A 17,743-nucleotide genomic window follows, 5' to 3' on the forward strand; every position below is an offset into this window, starting at 1 on the left:
TGTCTAGAAGCAATCTATCTGCAAGACAAGGATAGGTGCACATGAGGATTTCACTCAAAGTTATGAAAACTGGCTTTTCTTTGTTTCTGGTTTTTCTTTCCTTGACAGGATGGTGATGTTGTAGCCCCTCTTATAACACCTCGAAAAATGGAGTGGAATAACGCGAATTCAGCCCAGAGCCCAGATCACTTCCAGAAAGTGTCCAAATCTAGACAGTGGCTTTTTCCGGATGACTCAGTGTAAATGTTTGCAACCAGTTGTTTACATAAAGCCTTCTTCCCTGTCCCCCAGCAATATTAACTAATTAGGGAATTTGGTCATGGAGTTCTACAAATTTAGTGATAACTAGTGCTTTTTATATTTTGAATGTACACACATGCTGAAGCTAAGTAATTTTTATCCAAAGAAACAAAAAGGTATTAGGCAAATCTTGCTATACATGCTATGGAAATTGTTACCTTGTCTATTTTAACTGTAACTAAAGTCTTTCTCTAATAGTCTTATTTTCTTAGAATAACAAAAAAAAAATTAGGTACTCTGAACTCTTATGACAAATGATTGTTCTTTTTAAAAAAAAAAATGTTTAGAAATGAGAGAAGGTGCACAGAGGAATTTGAAGTTGGGACTGTCGTAAACAGCCATGGTTGAGAACGAAACATAAAAGCCTAGCCCCTTGAGGGAGGGTACCCATCACCTTGAATTTGAGGACAGTTCTTCTTAAGTGATCTGAATGTTAGCGAAAGACCTTCCCTCACCCTCTTAGCCAGGTTGGACTAAACAGTAGGAAATGAGGGCCAGGAGTAAGCTCCAACTCCTGAGTAAGAGGCATGATTAATTTTTTGAAAAGGTCCGAGGGCTCTGGCCTTCTCTGGAGTGGGACATAAAACTGCCTCTGAGGAGGCTGTTCCCTGGGTCAGGTGCAGCCCCAGACCTGGGCAGTTTCTTTCTCCTGAGTACTCACTGTCCATGTCCCAAGGTCTTTTTCACTATCATTGCTCAGCCTGGAGAAGGGTCCCCTCCGACCTTCTGTCTGAATTTCCCTAGTAAGCTGATCAGGGTCACAGGAGCCATTCTTGGGGCTACTCAGAGCTGGGACTTTGTTTTTGCTGGTTCTGTGGGCATTTTATGGGTTTCAGAGCAAAGACTGAGCTGCCTGGGATGAGATGAGTGATTATCCCAAGAATTCCAAGTTCCCCTCTGTGGCCCAGTATTCCCCACTCTTGATCTTTACCTCCTGCAGTGGAGTAGGCACCACTGTGGTTGAGTAGTTCTGTGCAGAGGTCCCCCACCCCCACCTCCATATACACACAATTGCCAGTTCTACAGAACTTCACCAAGAATAAAGTCCGGAGTTAGAGCCAAAGCTGGCGGTAGCCAGAGGGTCCTGTAGATGCAGGGCAGTGGGGAATGGGAGTCATGAACCCTTAACATCTTATGCTTTGACACTCCCTTACAAAAGCCTCCAAGGCAGGCCGGGATTGGGGGGGCCAGGCCTGGCTCCGGGCAAGAGCAAGTGGGAGGAAGGAAGGAACTCAGACTATAGGCAGCAGATTATCCACAGTCTTAGGAATGCTGCTACCTTCTACTGTGTAACCAAGTTCTGTTCTGTTGACACTAGGCTGAAAAGTATTAGAGATGTCTGCCATTCTGTATAACCACCACCACCCTCCTCCATCCCCCAGTAGATGATCAAGAGTTGACCCTAATTCATAGGAGAATAATTAAAACCCTTCCCACTTCCACCATAATGCTGTGTGGGTGAGGATGTGTCCATATGTGGGCTCCTAGAAGCACAAGTGAAGTCAGCCATGGGACTGAGTCATATCTGTGTTGGCCGAGGTACCTCTGAAACATTCAGTGGGGAGAACTGTAGGGCTCAGAGTTAGTGTATCCAGACTCAAGGTCAAGAATGTAATGTTTTTCTGCTAAGATTGTTTTATTTCTGCAACTCCTGTCTTTAAGTCATTGTGGTTTACTCTGGAATTTTATGGTTTCAACATTGTATCATTGTGCTATCTGAGAAATAACTTTAATCAACTTTGTTTGCACCCTTTACATATAATTCAGCTGCACTTTATGCTCTTTGCAACTGTTTTAATTATCAGAACCATGTGCCATTTAAAGGTTAAATTTTTCTTAACAAACACCTTCACTATTTGTATAAAAACTGAGATTTTAACAACTTAACCTCTAGAGTTACTGAACTGTTGTCACCTTGAGAATGTAAGAAAAATGATTTGTTACTTCGTTTGGGTGAGGAAAATAGCTGCAATAAAGCTTCATGAATGTATCTCCATCTTGAAACCAAAGGTGTTTTCCTTAATGACGTCCTCTCATACGTGTGTGCCCAGTCTGCACCCTGTTCTGCAAATGAAATGTGTCTAGGAATCTACCCAGATGCGTCTGACTATGTCAACGCTATGTTTGGTTTGTAAGAGGGGGGATGATATTTAACAGGACTTACGTTATTTGGTTTTCTGACAGGAGGCAGGCATTGTCATGGGATAGGATATGGATGTCTCTTATTTCCTGAGCTCTTGTGTTAGGAAACATATCTTTCCTCCTTTTTAACCTGCCCTAGGTTCCCATCTACAGAGATTCAACTGCTTTATCCAAATAGGCATATTGCTCATTTGCTGCTTTCATATCTTCCTTGTGAAATTAGAGATTTGCAAGCACCCCGTATGCTGGTGGCCGACAGGAAGCCCTCAATGTTCTAGAAAAAGAAAGATGCTACTGGAGTAGTTTCACCAGTTGAGCCCAGGTGTCTGTGGTTCGACAGTATGAAGTTAAAATGATTTCTAAAACATCCAGAATCGAATATATATATCTCCATGGAAAATTGTCTAGAAGGATGTATATGAAAATGAAAAAGTTAGTGTTTTGGGGGAGTGGTTCAATTTTAGGCAATTTTAATTTTTTTTAAAGTGTTCTTTTTTTTCTACAGTCAACATGTTTTAGTTGTATAATTTCTAAAAAGAAATTTCAGGGGGGCACCTGGCTGGCTCAGTTGGTGGAGCATGGGACTCTTGATCTCAGGGTCATGGGTTTGAACCCCATGCTCGGCATGGAGCCTACTTTAAAAAATAAAGAAATGTCATGAGGGTCTTTGTGCTGCTCAGATGAGGTGTGAGTACCTTTCACTCCAGAGTCACCTGTCCTGGAGAACACTGCTTGCTTCCAGGACTGTCTCGGGTCCCCAGGCCACAGGGAGGTTTGGTCACAGCCATAGTCATCCAGGTTTTGGAGAAAATGGGCAACCCTCTCTAAGGAGGGTCTAGATGGTGTTCATGAGCAGGTCCAAGCATTTGTTGTTTCAGAAAGCTGCATCAGCTCAGGACCCAGGCCTCCAGCTCCTTGATGCAGAACTGCTCTTGCCGGGCCAGCACCTCATTATTGAAGGTTGCACAAGGGTGGCTTCCCCCATGGTACAAGTCTCCATCCAACCACAGCCCAAACTGGCCACTAAAGAGAAGAGGAAGATCTCGGCATGACTCACTCCTGGATATTGGCCTTCCAGGTCTACACCATCAGCCTTTGGCCTCACCATGACCACAGCTCAGCTTTGCCTGTTTTATCTCCGTAAACTGATTTATATCCAGAATTGTTGGGAACTCCACATGTTGTTCCCCATAGGATTTGGAGCATTTTTTTTAATAGTTAAATGATTTTAATAAATATATACAGTGGTGCACCACTGTCCACAGTCCAGTTTTAGAACATATGGAACATTTTAAAGATGGCAATGCTTAATCAAAGGAGTGAATCTTAAGGCATGGACTCAGCCCAAAACACTTCAGAAAGCATCCATTCTGATCCCCTCATTGGACAGCAAACCAGGCTGGGGCTGGGAAGTGGGTTACTGCAAATCAGCAATGGCTTGTATGTTCTGTGCCAAACTGTCTCAGTAGGGGCTCTTCAGGGAGCTGGGAGGGCAAAGAACTTGCCTGGTACTCGTCAAACACCGCTTTCATCTTTGCCCTCAAGATAAGATTTATTCTGCCTGAATTTGGAGGTCTCACCAGGAGTAAGGCTTTTTATTCCTAACCCACTCATCCCTCCAAAACACACACACACGTTTCCTCAGCAGATGCCTGCCTTCCTCCAGTGAGTTATGTTCCCTGATCTAGCCTCCCATCCCTTGACCCTAGCCTCATCCAACGATGCAGAATGCTGTTCCCCAAATCACATGCATTCAGACTAAGCTGTCATCAACTGTAAACACTTTGGAGGGTAGTCCATGCCATTCTACCCCCTCGGTGTTTAGAGGAGGCTTGAGGGGTTTGGCTGGGGGACTAGGCAACACCTGGGCCATGTTGAAGGGAAAGGCCTGGAAGTTCACCACCAGCTTCATCTTATCAGGGACAGCCCCAGCCCAGCGTTTCCGGATGGGGGAGGGACCAGAACACAGACTACCCCAAGACTCCAGACCCTGGGAGGACTGAGACACGCACCTGCTGCTGCCCATCATCAGTGAATCCAAGTCTCCTTTCACAAAGAAAGAGTTGCTTCCTGTCCACTTAAAGACCTGGGATAACGGGAGAAAAGCTGGGTTACTGCGGGGAGTCCTGCCCTTGCAGTTTGACTCCACACCACTGGGTGGCAGTGTCGTGGAGGGAACGGAACATCCAGGCCCAAGCCCCACCTAAGCGTCGGGAAGTACCCTGGCCCCTGAGATTTCTTCCCATTCTCCCCGGATTTCATCTCCTCTTGCCTTCCAGTCTCAGTTCCCACAACCCAAGCCCCCCCCTGTTCTAGAAACAGACGAGAACTCTATAGCATCCTGCTTGCAAAGCTGGAGAGAGGAGGGGGAAGTTCCTGGTCAGGAGCTGGGCCCTGATTCTGCCATGAGCTGTTTCCTCCTCTCTCCCTGGAGCCTACCCACTTCCCACACTGCCTCATACTCCGTTCGTTAGCAGGTCTTGGCCCCACCCCAAAGACACAGCCAGACTACCCCCATTTCTGTCGCGTCTATCTCCACTTGTGCCCACCCAATCCCCGCCATAGTCACTCCTCACTGCTCACAGCTTACCTGTCCCTGCTTCCAGTCACCTGCCCACAGCCCATCTCAGCTCTGCCTTGTGATCAATATTACCATTCCTCTGCCTAAAGCTCTCCGAGGGCTCCCTGCTGCAATCCCGCTGCAATGGGAATACAATCCAACTGCTCACTCCAGCCAGAAACCCAGCCTGCTCTGACCGCTGCTTTCCTCTCTGACCTCTTCACCCCCTTACTGACTTCACTTCAGCTACCCTGGCCTTGCTGTCCCTGGGACACCCAAAGCTATTCCTGCTTGAGGACCTTCGCACTTGCTGATCCCTCTACTGAGGATGCTCTTCCCCCAGATCCTGAAATGGCCCACTTCTCATCTTTCAGCCCAAATGTCATCCCAGAAAAGTTTCCTGGGGCACCCTGTCTAAAGTAGCCCTTCCTCCCAGGCCCTGTTTCCTTTTCCTCGGCATTTAGCACTCTTTGAGATGACCCTGTTCATGTGCCAATGTGCCGTTGCTTATTCCACTACCATGTAAGGTCTGTGAGGGCGGTCTTGATTCCCAGCAATATTCCCAAGGCATGGTATAGATGTCTGTTGAATGAATAAATTATTCAAGAGTCAATTGGGCTAATAAAAATATTTCTAGAAGGCCATGAATGTATTGCATATTACTGCCTGTAGTTAGTTGTTTTAAAAAAATGCTATGAGCAGCCAAAGGGTTTTTAGCAAGAAAACAGACTAATAAAATAAACCCTGGGCTCAGAAGAGATAAGATAATATTAACAAGTGACCATGAAAAGACAGAACCATTCAATTCCTGCTCTACTTTCATCGAAGAATGTGACCTTCAGACTTGAAGGAGTAAGATAAATATTGCTATGGAAGAAACGAAGACCCTGTTCATGGTGCTATTTGGAATCACCATCAAGGAGCCACTGAGAATTCATAAAGAACACAAGAGGTGTCAAAAGACCAAAGACAGGCAAAGATTACCCAATTAAAAACAAAAACAAAAAAAAAACAAAACAAAAAAACCAAGATTCCATAACGGGGGCTGAGAAGACAGCCCCTCTAAAAAGAATTAATTTCATTCAACAATTTTTCAAATTTTTAAAAATTTTATTCATTCATTTACTTAATTATTTTTAGCCTTTAGTACCAGTCACTGTTTTATGTACTGGGTGGGATGGTGAATGTAATAGACAAAAATTCCTGCCTTCATGGGACTCCCATTCTAGTAGGTGGAGGCAGGTAACTAAGTAAAATAAATAGACTGTTAGGTGGTGACAAATGCTAAGGATAAAAAAGTAGAGAAGGACAAGAAGAGTTTTCAAAGAATGGAATGTTATAAATTTAAATTAGTTGGTCACAGAGGGCCTCTCTGTGATGGTGACATTTGAGCAGAATCCTAAAGGAGGTGAGACCTGAGCCATGTGGTGATCCAGTAGAAGGCAGTCTAGGCAGAACAGCATATGCAAAGGCCCTGAGGTAGGAACAGGCCTGCATGTTTAATGGCCAGCTCAGAGCTCACTGTGGCTAGAGCAGAGAGAGGGAAAGGAAGAATAACAAGAAACAACATAAGAGAGAGGCCAGAAGATGTAGGGCCTTGTAGGTTGTTATATATATTTTTAAGATTTCATTTATTTATCTGAGACAGAGAGATAGCAAGAGAGAGCACAACCGGTGGGGCGGGGTGGCTGGTGGTGGGAAGAGGGAGAAGCAGGCTCACCACTGAGCAGGGAGCCTGATGCAGGGCTCGATCCCAGGACCCCGAGATCATCACCCAAGCCAAAGGCAGATAGGGTTAAGGCCTGAGCCACCCAGGCGCACAGGCCTTGTAGGTTATTATAAAGACTGGCTTTTCTCCAAGAAAGAAAGCCATTGGCAGCTTGGAGCCAAGGAATGACATGCTATGATTTACCTTTTAAAAGGCACACTCTAGGGGCCCCTGGGTGGCTCAGTCTGCTAAGCGTCTGCCTTCAGCTCAGGTCATGGTCCTGTAGTCCTGGGATCAAGTCCTGAATTGGGTTCCCTGCTCAGCAGGGAGTCTGCTTCTCCCTCTTCCTCTGCCCCTCCTCACAACTGCTCATTCTCTCTCTCTCTCTCTCTCTCTCAAATAAATAAACAAATAAATAAAATAATCTTTAGGGGAAAAAAAAGGAACACTCTAGCTATTGGGATGACTGAGGTGGAAGCAGGAAGACCCTTTAGGAGGGTATAGCAGGAACAAGGACAAATAATGATGCTGGCTTGAACCAGGTGACAGCAAAGGACATGGTGAGAAGTCGTGGGTTCTGGATATAGATAGAGAAGGCAGAGCCATCAGGATTCATTGACAACTCAGGTGTAGGGTGTGACAGAAAGGAATCAAAGACCCCAAAATTTTTGGTCTCAGCAGTAGGAAAGATGTAGGTGCCATTAACTTCATTGGGGAAGATGGGCAGGAGGAGCAGATTTGGGGGCAAAGTCAGGAGCTCGGTTTGGAACCTGTGAGGCTTGAAATGCCGGGCTTGAGATCCATGCAGCAACTCTTGGTAGTAGTTGGATATATGTCAGTTTCAGGTTCAGGGGTAGAGGCCATCAGCATGAGACCTTGAAAAAAATGAGGGTAGAGAAGAGACAAGAACCAAAAATTTTGCTCTGGGACCCTCTGATGTCAAAAGGTTGGGGAAGTGAGGAGGAACCAGCAAAGGATTCTGCCAAGGAGTAGTCAGTGTAGTAGGAGGAAAATCCGAGAACTTTAGAATTCTAGCATGTGAATACAGGAAAGCAAGTGGTAATTAGAATCCAGCACGGGTTTACTAGAACAACGCACCCCTTTCCTGTTTCCTGAAAAGATTACCAGGCTGGCTGATGGAGACAATGCAATAGATACCTTGTGTTTTGCTTTTAGCAGGGAGTCCATAGCTCCTTGTGACCTCCTTGTCATGGGACCAAATAATTGTGTGGCTGAGTATATCTGTAGGTTCATGGTCCATGCATTGGAGGGGAGGTCTCTCAGCAAACAAAAACACCTGGGACTAGTTCTTCATCCGTTGAACAAGTATATCGTGAGGGCATGCTCTGGCAGTGCAGACACACTCTGACCCCCTACTCATTCATCTCTTGGGTTCCTAAATGGGCACTGTCTCCTTTCCAATTACTGTGCTTTTGCACATGCTCCAAGAAGACTGCTCCCCATGCCCTTCATCACCTGGTGATCTTGTTTGTCCATCAAGATCCAACTCAAGAAGCTCCTCCTCTAGGAAGTCTCCTTTGATCTCCCCACTCCCATTTGATAGAGGTGCTCTTCCTTGTGGTTTCTTCCACAGCCCTTATCGCTCTATATTGTGATTGCCTCTCTTCTGCAAGCCTGAGAGCATCTCCGTCATTTAGAGGGGTAGCCTAGCGCCGTGGCTGAGTTCAAGCCCCAGGGCCTGTTTCTGCATCTCATCCTCGCCACTGACTAGCAAGCCACTCGATCTCTCTGTGCCTCCATTTCCTCAACTGTTAAGCGGGGCCAATAATAGTATGTCCCTCAGAGGAATGTTGTCATGATTAAATGCGCTAATTTGTGAACGTCTCAGAATAGTGCCTGGCAGGTGGTACATGAGTACCCAGTTAGCTGCTACTATTTATATGAGTAGTAAAAGTAGTGCGCTTCGTGCCAAGCCTACAGCGCTCAGTCGTTTTATTCAATAAATAGCTCAGAGATGGAAAAGTTTTACATGGGAGATGTTGGCGACTAACCATCCCCCTCCCTCCTTCAAAAGCCCTGCTCTCCAGCAGCAAGTACCCTCTGACTCCACCAGTCTTGTCTCTGTCACTCACCCATCTCCTAGTCACCAGTCACCACGAATTAGAGGCTTGAGCTCTGTCCCACCCTCCTTCCCTCCTCCCTCATTCCTGCTAGTGTCCTCGGTGAACTTCACCGTCCACACAGACCCATCCCGTGCCTGCCCTCAGCGCCCTTCCTTTTCCAGTACCGGAGACTTCTTACCCCCACCTCAGCCACTGTCCCCTCTGTTCACACCCAGGAACCTGTCCTTCCCGCTCTGTTTCCAATGGCCCTCTCTCTTGGATCTTCTATTCCAACACGTGGCTCGACTGGTGTCCTTGCTCCGAGTGTCTGACCACAAGGCCACCTCTCAACTGTTGTTTTCGTCTTCGTCTCATTGTCCTTCAGCCTCCCTGGCTGCCCTTCCCCACTGGTCCAGACTAGGTTCGGTGGTCCATTTTACATTCCCACTCCCTTCGGCTTCCGCTTCCCTCTCTCGCTCGGTCACACCACCTTGGCGGAAGCCCCATCTTGGAGGAGCCCTCCCAGCTACACTCTGCACGCCGGAACCCAAGGAGCCGAATGTAGCTGGCGGAAAAACACCAGGGGACTAGACTGCCTTTAAGCTGACGTTCCCCACTTGCAGTTCACGCTGCCTAGCTGTCCTTCTGTTTCTCTGGTTCTCTCCAGTAGGCCTCCCTCTCCACTCCCGTAAGGACGATTTGACACCTTCCCTCTGCTCAGTCTGTACGCTCTCTCCGCCAACCTCACTCTTAGCCGATGACCTCAGCCTACACTTCCTAAGAAGACTGAAGTCACTGGATGTGTCTGTCTTCCTCTCCCACCTGTGCACCCACAGATCTACTTGCACTCGGACCCATCTTGTCTTTGCAGCCTGCATCGGGTGAGCAACACCGCTCTTCCTTTATGAGCCAGTCTGTGGTGGCCAGGGACCTCCTGAGCACTGTAAGAAATGAAGATGAACAGGGCCAAGGGGGATGCGCTGCCCACCACTGGCCTATCCCACTCCCTTTGTGGAAAGATGGAGGAATACCAGGCACCCTGGCAAGGGGATAGAGCTAGGGGCCACTGGGGCCTCAGGATCTTTGTCATAGCCCTCCTCCCCCCTCCCTAGAAGGCTGGGAACATCACCTTTAGCTGTGGGGAGAAGGAGAAGAGGAATGTCTCTCCAGTACCATAGAAGCCTTTGCTGAGTCGAATGGCTGAGGAAGAGAAGGCTCCAAACATCTGAAAAGCAGAGGAGCTTGCTGCGGCAGCTCGCGGGGAGAAGAGGCAACCCCACTCTCCAGGCTTGGTGATGTAGGCTCACCCAGCTGGGCGGGGAGCATGGGACAGAGCTGGGGGGTGGGGAGGGCCGCATGGGCCCATCAACATGTATCCTTTCCCTTAACACTCCCCAAGGAAGAACTCTTGCTGGCGTCTTCCTACTTTTTCTTAAACGTACCTATTTTGTAAAAGTAATCCTTGTAGAAAAGTATTAGAAGTTATAGACAAGCAGAAAGAGAAACTAAAGCCATATTCCAATTCCCCCTTCTGCTCCCCAAGGTAACTATTCTTAACGTTTTGGTGCCTTTCCTTCCAGCATCTGTTTAATGCCAGTGTATATGTTCTTATGCAGAAAACCAGATCCTATAGTACATCTGTATTGTTGTTTTTGTTTTTTAAGTTTTATTTATTTAAGTAATCTCTACACCCAAGGTGGGACTCAAACTCACGACCCTGAGATCAAGAGTTGCATGCTCTTCCAGCTGAACCAGCCAGGTGCCCCGTACCTGTGTTTTGTAAGCTGCCTCCCCCCTTCACTTTTCTTTATAAAAGTTCAAACACACAGAAAAGTAAAATCAGGGTACAGATACCCTCCATGTGTATTCAAAATCGTGAATGTGTTCGCCATGTTCACTTTCTCTCTCCTTATATTTTTGGGTGTTCTGTTTGAAAGTAGGTTGCAGATATTATAACCCTTTTACCCCTAAATGGTTCAGCTCCTAAGAACGGGGATTTTCTCATGTATGACCACAATACTATCATCTCACCTAAGAAAATTAAGAGCAATTCCATAATGTTATCTAGTATCTAGTTCATAATACATTTTCTCCATTGGCCCAAGAGTGCCTTTCATATCCTGCTTTAAGAACAAAAACTTGGGGTGCCTGCCAGCTCAGTTGGGGGAACATGCAACTCTTGATCTCAGGGTTGTGAGTCCAAGCCCCACGTTGCATGTAGAGATTACTTAAAAAAATAAAAATAAAGTCTTAAATAAATAAAAATAATAAAAACAATACTTTTAGTGGCTATGGCTCTACATCATTTTCCCCAGCTCTTGGTAATATTTCACTAGGTCGCAGAACCATAGTTCACTTAGCCATTTTCTCCTGTGGGATAGTTGGTGGACTGCAGGTTTTCCCTCTTATACCGAGAGCTGAGGGGCAGAGGCAGGACCACTGGGAGGCAGCCATGGGGAGTAGGTTTTGGCTTAATATAAGCAGTCACTTCCTCATAGTCAGCAGCATTCTGCCAAGGAAGGGGCTCCATCCTGAGGAAATGAGCTCTGCGGCCTTGAGGTGGAAAGCCCTTGATTGGCATCTTTTTTTTTTTATTTTTTTAAAGATTTTATTTATTTATTTGAGAGAGAGAATGAGAGATAGAGAGCACGAGAGGGAAGAGGGTCAGAGGGAGAAGCAGACTCCCTGCTGAGCAGGGAGCCCGATGTGGGACTCGATCCCTGGACTCCAGGATCATGACCTGAGCCGAAGGCAGTCGCTTAACCAACTGAGCCACCCAGGCGCCCCTTTGATTGGCATCTTGAGGATGGAAGGAGCTCCTGCCCACGTGAGGGTCCTCAGGGACCCTCGAGATCTCTCCCAGCTCTAACATGTTCCTCCCATGGAAGAGCACTTGAAACCAGCATTTCCCCCCCCCCCCTGGCCCCTTTCTGGGGGGCCGGGCAAAACCCCCCCCCCCCGTTGGCGAGACCACAGGGATCTGAGACAGCGCCTTCCCAAGGTCTGTGGCTACCTCCTCAAAGCCAGCTTTCACTCTTAGCCCCCAACCAACCGGGGGATGTTTTCAAAGCATCAACGGATCATGAAGGTGCAGCTCCTCCACTTAAGATGTCCCCCCAGTTATTTATTTGCTTCACCTCTGGCCCACCTCCCCATTAGGCCTGTAGCTCCAAGAGGGCTGGAACCACTTCTGCCTGGACCTTGCTCTTGTCCACATCTAAGCTCGCACACAGACGGTGCTTAATGTACATGTGTTGAATGGATGAATTAGGGGATGAAGGAAGGAATGGCTCTGAATGGGGGAGGTCTCTATGTCATCATCATTGTCCCTTACAAGTGACGGGCGATCACCTCTGCCTCCCGCCCCTGAGGCTGCCCTGGGGCAGGGCCTGCTGGTGTGTGGTTGGGCACCCCCAGGGCTTCAGGCTGGGGCCCTGGGCCCAGCTCACCTGGCCATCCTGGTCCCTCAGCACGAGCAGCACCGGCCCACTGTGGCCTTCCATCTGCCTGTACAGGCTGCGCAGGCTGAAGCCATCTCTCGACGTGCAGAAGGCCAGGCTCCAGGGATGTCCGGTGACTCGTGGCGGGAGGTGGAGGCTGAGCTAAGGACAGGGCTGGAGGTGAGCAAGGACCCTTGTCCTCCCCCGCTCCTTCCACCCTATCCTCAGGGTCACAGAAGGACTGAAGTTGGACAGGCCCCGCTCACACAAGCATGGTGCTTTATGGGTGCCACCGGAGTTTACTGTTTCCAAGGGCCCCTTAGAGAGGGATTATTATTCCCATTTTACGGTTGAAGAAAATGAGGCTCAGGGAGGTGAAGCCACTTGCCTAAAGCCCACACAGGGAGTAAGTGGCAGAGCCAGGATTTGAACCAAGGTCAGGTCTCCCTCAGGACTCTCTCCCCTTGGTCACCTTGGTCCCTAGAGGCTGGAGAATACATGAGATGCTGAATCCCTCCCCCAATCCTTCCTACCTCATCCTTCCACCCGCCCCCCCCAGCTTTGGGACACAGCCGGAGTGACCCCATTTGTCCCTGGACCTGGCTGGGGTAGGGCAGGAGGGTGGGACCCTGAGGCTCCTGGCCCTGTGCCCGAACCTGCTTAATCTCCGAGGCTCCTAGAACCTGGCTGGCTTCTGCCAGTTGGGGCCCCACGGGATCTTCCGGAGCAGGAGCTGAGACGGGGGCTGCGGCTGGGGCTGTCCCCCCTTCCTCCTCCTCACCCTCCTCCGCAGACAGAGCGTCCTCCACCTGGCTGGGCTGTGAAGACACCAAGAGGGACAAGGAGACATCGGCTTCCATGTCTCCAGAGCCCAAGAGCCTCGGCTGCCTCATCACCCTTGCTTAGGCCCCTGCCACCACCACCCACCCCCTGCCTGTGACCGGCTCCCACCCTGGCCCCTGCCAGCCGAAGGTCAGAGGTACACATGCCCATCAGATGTGGCCATGGACTCTGTGGTTTGTCTGCCTGCCTGCTCTAGATCCAGAGTGGGTGCCAAGGTTCAAGTTCTAAGCTCAGGGGCAGGAGAGAAGGCAGGAGGCAGCCCGGCCTGGCCCAGCCTTGCGAGCTGTGACCCTGTGTGTCTGCACCCAAAACAATAATACTACTATCAATAAGCATAACAATAACAATACCGATAGTGGCCGATGTTGGTCAGCACACCCTTGACCAGGCCTGGCCGAGTGCTCACTGTGCATGATCTCTCTGTATTTTCCCAAGAATCCTAAGAATTCTTAGGATCCTTACTATCCTTATTTTACAAAGAAAAGAAATGAGGGCCAGAGGCTTCCCTGTCAGCCAGGGAGACAGTGCATGTAGCAGCTGAGAAAGCACGTGCAGGTTTGTGTAAGATGTGTGTTCATCCATGCAAAGGTGTGTATCAGCTTAAAATAGACTTGTGTTGGCAAATCAGTGTGAGAAGGTGTTGAGTAACTTCGTCTGTTTACCTGTCAACATGTTTGTGAGTGTGAGTTGGGATTGTACAAATATGTGTGTGTGTCAGTGTGGATGTGTCTTGGTTTATGCATTCGTTCAGTTGAGCTTCCGCTCTGGTCCAGAGTGTATGTTTGAGGGTATGTGTGTGTTTGTGCGTGCGTGCGTGTGTACACATGCACCTGCGCACAATGACTTGAGGACTTTTCATAAGGAGAGGTTCCTCCAGGATGAGAAATGACCAGGACACTGCTTTTCTGTTACCCAGGTTCAGGCCTAAGGAAGGGGTCCTAGCTGCATGGGGCTTCTGGACAGAGCTCCATCTGGCTGGAGACAGCGGTCTATGCTTGTTAGGGTCTCAGGACCATGGGGTTGGGGCCCTGGGGTTCCTGAACTCTGAACTCTAGGCAGGCCGGAGAGGGACTTGGAAGGGAACAAAGCTCCGGCCTGCCTCCAGTCCTAGCCCAGACCCCACCCTGCCAGAGATCTGGCCTCCCCCACCTTTGCTGACCTGACTCCCCAGCCCAAGCTGGGCCCCTTACCAGCCGAGTGTAACGCCAGCGACCTTTCATTCTGTCCGGGGCCCGAAGCTGGTAGTAAGAGTCCTCAGCCCTCCCAGGGGGAGGGAGTACTGCGGGCGGGCAGGCAAGGCCTAGAAATGAGAGGGAGAGGCCTGGGGCACACCCTGCTAGCTCCGGGCCACCTAAGCTGCCCTTTGCTCTTTCTCTCTCTCTCCCCCGTCACTCCCAGGACTAATCATCACTGGGTAGGTCTGTGAGGTCAGCTACCCTCCGCATTCAAAGCCTCACTTGGAGTTAGCAACTAACACGCATTAAATTCACCCAGTAGTTCTAGTTGATTCCCTTCCATCTCCCTACCCTTCTAGAAGATTGGCCTAGGGATTCTGGCCCTTTGGGCAGATGCCTGAGCTCCAGGCTGGGGGCCTGGAGTCTCTGGTTCTTTCTCTGACCTTGGGTAAGTCCCTTGCACCCTTGGGCTTGTTTTCCCACATGAAACATGTTGGACGAGATCATCTCAGAGGCCCTCACAATACTGACTGCAGGCAACTCAGTTCCCTCTGTATTATAACAGAAGCTCGCAAGGAGCCAAGCCTGAACCAAAAGAACAACAAATGAACAAAATCTTCATTTTTTAAAAAAATCTTCATTTTTCTAATTTAAAAAGTAAGGCATGTATATTATAGAAAGTTTGAGGAATCTAGAAAAGAATAAAGAAAGATACAAAAATATTCATGATTTCATCTCTCAGAGATAAGCTTTCAACCCTTAAGTGTATTTTTTCCAGTCTTTTTCATTTATTTAATATATATACGCATATTTTTATAAATAGATCATACCATGTATAATTTTATAAAGTGCCTTTTCCACTTAAAAATGAGAATTTTCCAGGCGCCTGGGTGGCTCAGTTGGTTAAGCGACTGCCTTCGGTTCAGGTCATGATCCTGGAGTCCCGGGATCGAGTCCCACATCGGACTACCTGCTCAGCGGGGAGTCTGCTTCTCCCTCTGACCCTCCCCCCGCTCATGCTCTCTCTCTCTCTCAAATAAATAAATAAAATCTTTTAAAAAAATGAGAATTTTCCGAGAAACTTAAGAACAACAGCAGGTCTGAATAATAATGCAAAATCTTTTTCGAGTACGTGAGAGACTTTCCCTCCTGGTCACTGAGAAATAAATCTAGGGGCTGTGTATTGAAAAAAGATTTAAAAAAAAAAAAATGAGAATTTTCCAGTGACATTCAGCACCCTTTGAACACATGATTTTTAATGGTTACATATTATTTCATCATAAGATGTATTATTTATTCCTCAACTGTTGGACATTTTGTTTGCTTCTAATTTTCTGTGATTATAAGCAAAACTGTAATGAAATTCCCTGCTCATAAATCTGATTATATCCTTTATGATAAATTCCAAAAGTTGAATGCTGAAATCAAAAGGCATACACATAGTTCTTTTTTTTTTTTAAACTAATTTCTACACCCATCATGGGGCTCTAACTCACGACCCTGAGCTCAAGTGTCGCATGATCCTCTGACTGAGCCAGCCAGGCACTCCCATATAGTTCTTTTTTCTTTTTTTTTAAGATTTTATTTATTTATTTGAGAGAGAGAGAGAGAGAGTGAGAGTGAGCACAAGCAGGAGGAGGGGCAGAGGGAGAGGGAGAGGGACAAACACACTTCCCTCTAAGCGGGGAACCCAACGTGGGGCTCGATTCCAGGACCCCAAGACCATGACTGGAGCCAAAGTCAGATGCTTAACAGCCTAAGCCACCCTGGCACCCCCATAATTCTCGATAATGTTTCCAACAAGGCTTCCTGGTGCTTAAAGCTGACCCATCTCAAGGTATCTTTAGTAAATCTCAGGGTAATATATTTCTGATCATCAAGTTTTATAACCTTAAATTACAGATAAGGAAATGACCCCTCAGAAAGTGGAAGAGACTTACCACAGCCCCACTAGTATAACACGGTGGTGACGAGTACAGGCTCTGGAGTCAGGGAGTTCAAATCCTGGTTTTGCCACTTCCTTGCTATGTGACCTTGGGCAAGTTACTTAACATCTCTGTGCTTCAGTCTCCTCTTCAGGAAAATACTAATATCCACCTCATAGGGCTGTTGTAAGAGTAAAAGGAGATAATGCCTGGGGCACCTGGGTGGCTCAGTCGGTTAGGGGTCCAGCTCTTGGTTTCGGCTCAGGTCGTGATGTCATGGATGGAGCCCTGCTCAGCGGGGAGTCTGCTTGAAGATGCTCTCCCTCCGCCCCTCTCCCCACTCGTGCATGCGTGCACTCTCTCGCTCTTCCAAATAAATAAATAAATAAATCTTAAAAAAAAAGATAATGCCTGAAGAACTAGGATGCCAAGCCCAGTCTCCATCCTTCTGTTATCAATTCGATGAGATAACCCAGAGCGCCTGGGGTTTGGTGAGCAGTGGGTAAATGACAGTGCTTGCTGCTATCCACCCCCACACACTGCCACTGAGAAATCCAGGGCTCAAATTCCTGACACTTGGTCACTTAGTCACTTAGTGGGGGGAAGAAGCAGCTCAGCGGGGAAGAAAAAGGCAGGAACTGTGAAAGAATGTACTTACGCTGCTGAGCCTTGGCTTCTGGCAACCTCCCCTCAGCCTGTCCAGCCTGAGGGTTTCCTTAGCTCATCTCCCAGATTCTCCAGAGACGGGGCCACTTCCAGAACCAATCTTGCACCCGGCGGTCTGTCCGAAGCAGCGTTAGCTCTGCACCCTGGTCCCCCTGGCAGCGTCTGGCCCCTCTGTCCCCGCCAGGCTCCAGGCACTCCTCCCTGGCTCTTATACCTGCCCAGAGGGTGGCCAGCCCTGGCCTTGCGCCCACTCCCGTTCCAGTTGGGAAGCCCGGCAGTGATTATTGTCCATCAGAAACTCAAATCCCATAAACACACACAAACAAGACCTTGTCAGCCTCTGACCTCCAGCTCTGCCCCCACCAGTCCAAAGAGAGGGTTCTCGAACTCTCATCACAGCTGCCAGTGCCACCTGGTGCCTGGAGCCCACCATGAGGAACCTTGCTTTATCAGGTACAAATGCTACAAGAAAGGGCAATGCTATGGGAGTCTCCATCGGTCACCCCATGCTGTGGTGGAAGCCCAGGGCTGGAAAGCAGAGAGAAGCAGTCCGGCCCAGTCCTGGCTTGTTTCCCCTTTCTCCCCCGGGGTGATGATACTTGCCTCACTGGCAGGCTGTGACAGTAGGTGAGATCATGCACGGGAAGCCCGGTGTTTGGCACACAGGAGGCACTTTGCCCACGGGGGTTACTTTTCTGTCCCTGGCTCATAGTAGGATTCTGTGAATGCTGCGTTGTCAAACCACAGAACCTCCAGCTGGAAGGGGCTTCAGCGAATCCCAGAACAGTCTCGACCCAGGGCAGTATCCCCTGGAGGATATGTCCAGCGGTGGTCTCCCGGCCTCTGCTGGGTGGGTGAGCCCCTTGTCTCAGGAGGCCCGCCTTGTTCTCACACAACTGAGAGAGTGCTCTTCTGCTGGGC

The 17,743-nt window shown here is 48.5% G+C and overlaps 2 protein-coding genes across 3 annotated transcripts in view; one reads left to right on the forward strand and one right to left on the reverse strand.

The window, feature by feature from the left end:
* SAMHD1 (SAM and HD domain containing deoxynucleoside triphosphate triphosphohydrolase 1) overlaps window positions 1-2,296 on the forward strand; it is a 57,001-nt gene extending 54,705 nt beyond the window's left edge. The window contains exon 16 of the mRNA XM_025876312.2: window positions 109-2,296. Within this exon, the coding sequence (XP_025732097.1) occupies window positions 109-243 (135 nt within the window). The 3' untranslated portion in view covers window positions 244-2,296. The remainder of the gene's footprint in view (window positions 1-108) is intronic.
* Window positions 2,297-3,329: 1,033 nt separating this feature from the next.
* Window positions 3,330-14,313, reverse strand: TLDC2 (TBC/LysM-associated domain containing 2). Of its 2 annotated transcripts, XM_025876313.2 has the most exons (6): window positions 14,247-14,313; window positions 12,870-13,031; window positions 12,223-12,375; window positions 9,903-9,998; window positions 4,455-4,528; window positions 3,330-3,465 (listed from the first exon to the last, which is right to left on the reverse strand). In XM_025876313.2, exons 1-6 carry the CDS (start codon window positions 14,274-14,276, stop codon window positions 3,330-3,332), a joined length of 651 nt encoding a protein of 216 aa, XP_025732098.1. In that variant the 5' UTR covers window positions 14,277-14,313. The 2 variants fall into 2 exon arrangements, with proteins under 2 accessions (XP_025732098.1, XP_025732099.1); XM_025876314.2 differs by lacking the exon at window positions 9,903-9,998.
* Window positions 14,314-17,743: the final 3,430 nt, after the last annotated feature.

This window comes from Callorhinus ursinus, unplaced genomic scaffold (assembly GCF_003265705.2).
Source record: "Callorhinus ursinus isolate GAN/ISIS: 27379988/994484 unplaced genomic scaffold, GSC_fseal_2.0 scaffold38, whole genome shotgun sequence".
Classification (NCBI taxonomy): Eukaryota; Metazoa; Chordata; class Mammalia; order Carnivora; family Otariidae; genus Callorhinus; species Callorhinus ursinus.

Excerpts from the sequence above, each read along its gene's own strand:
- TLDC2 (XM_025876313.2), bottom strand. The coding sequence starts at position 14,276 with ATGAAAGGTCGCTGGCGTTACACTCGGCTG. Across the intron at positions 12,376-12,869 it reads GAGCCTCGGAGATTAAGCAG|CTCAGCCTCCACCTCCCGCC; the intron begins GTTCGGGCACAG and ends CCCTGTCCTTAG. Across the intron at positions 9,999-12,222 it reads TGAGGGACCAGGATGGCCAG|ATGTTTGGAGCCTTCTCTTC; the intron begins GTGAGCTGGGCC and ends TCTGCTTTTCAG.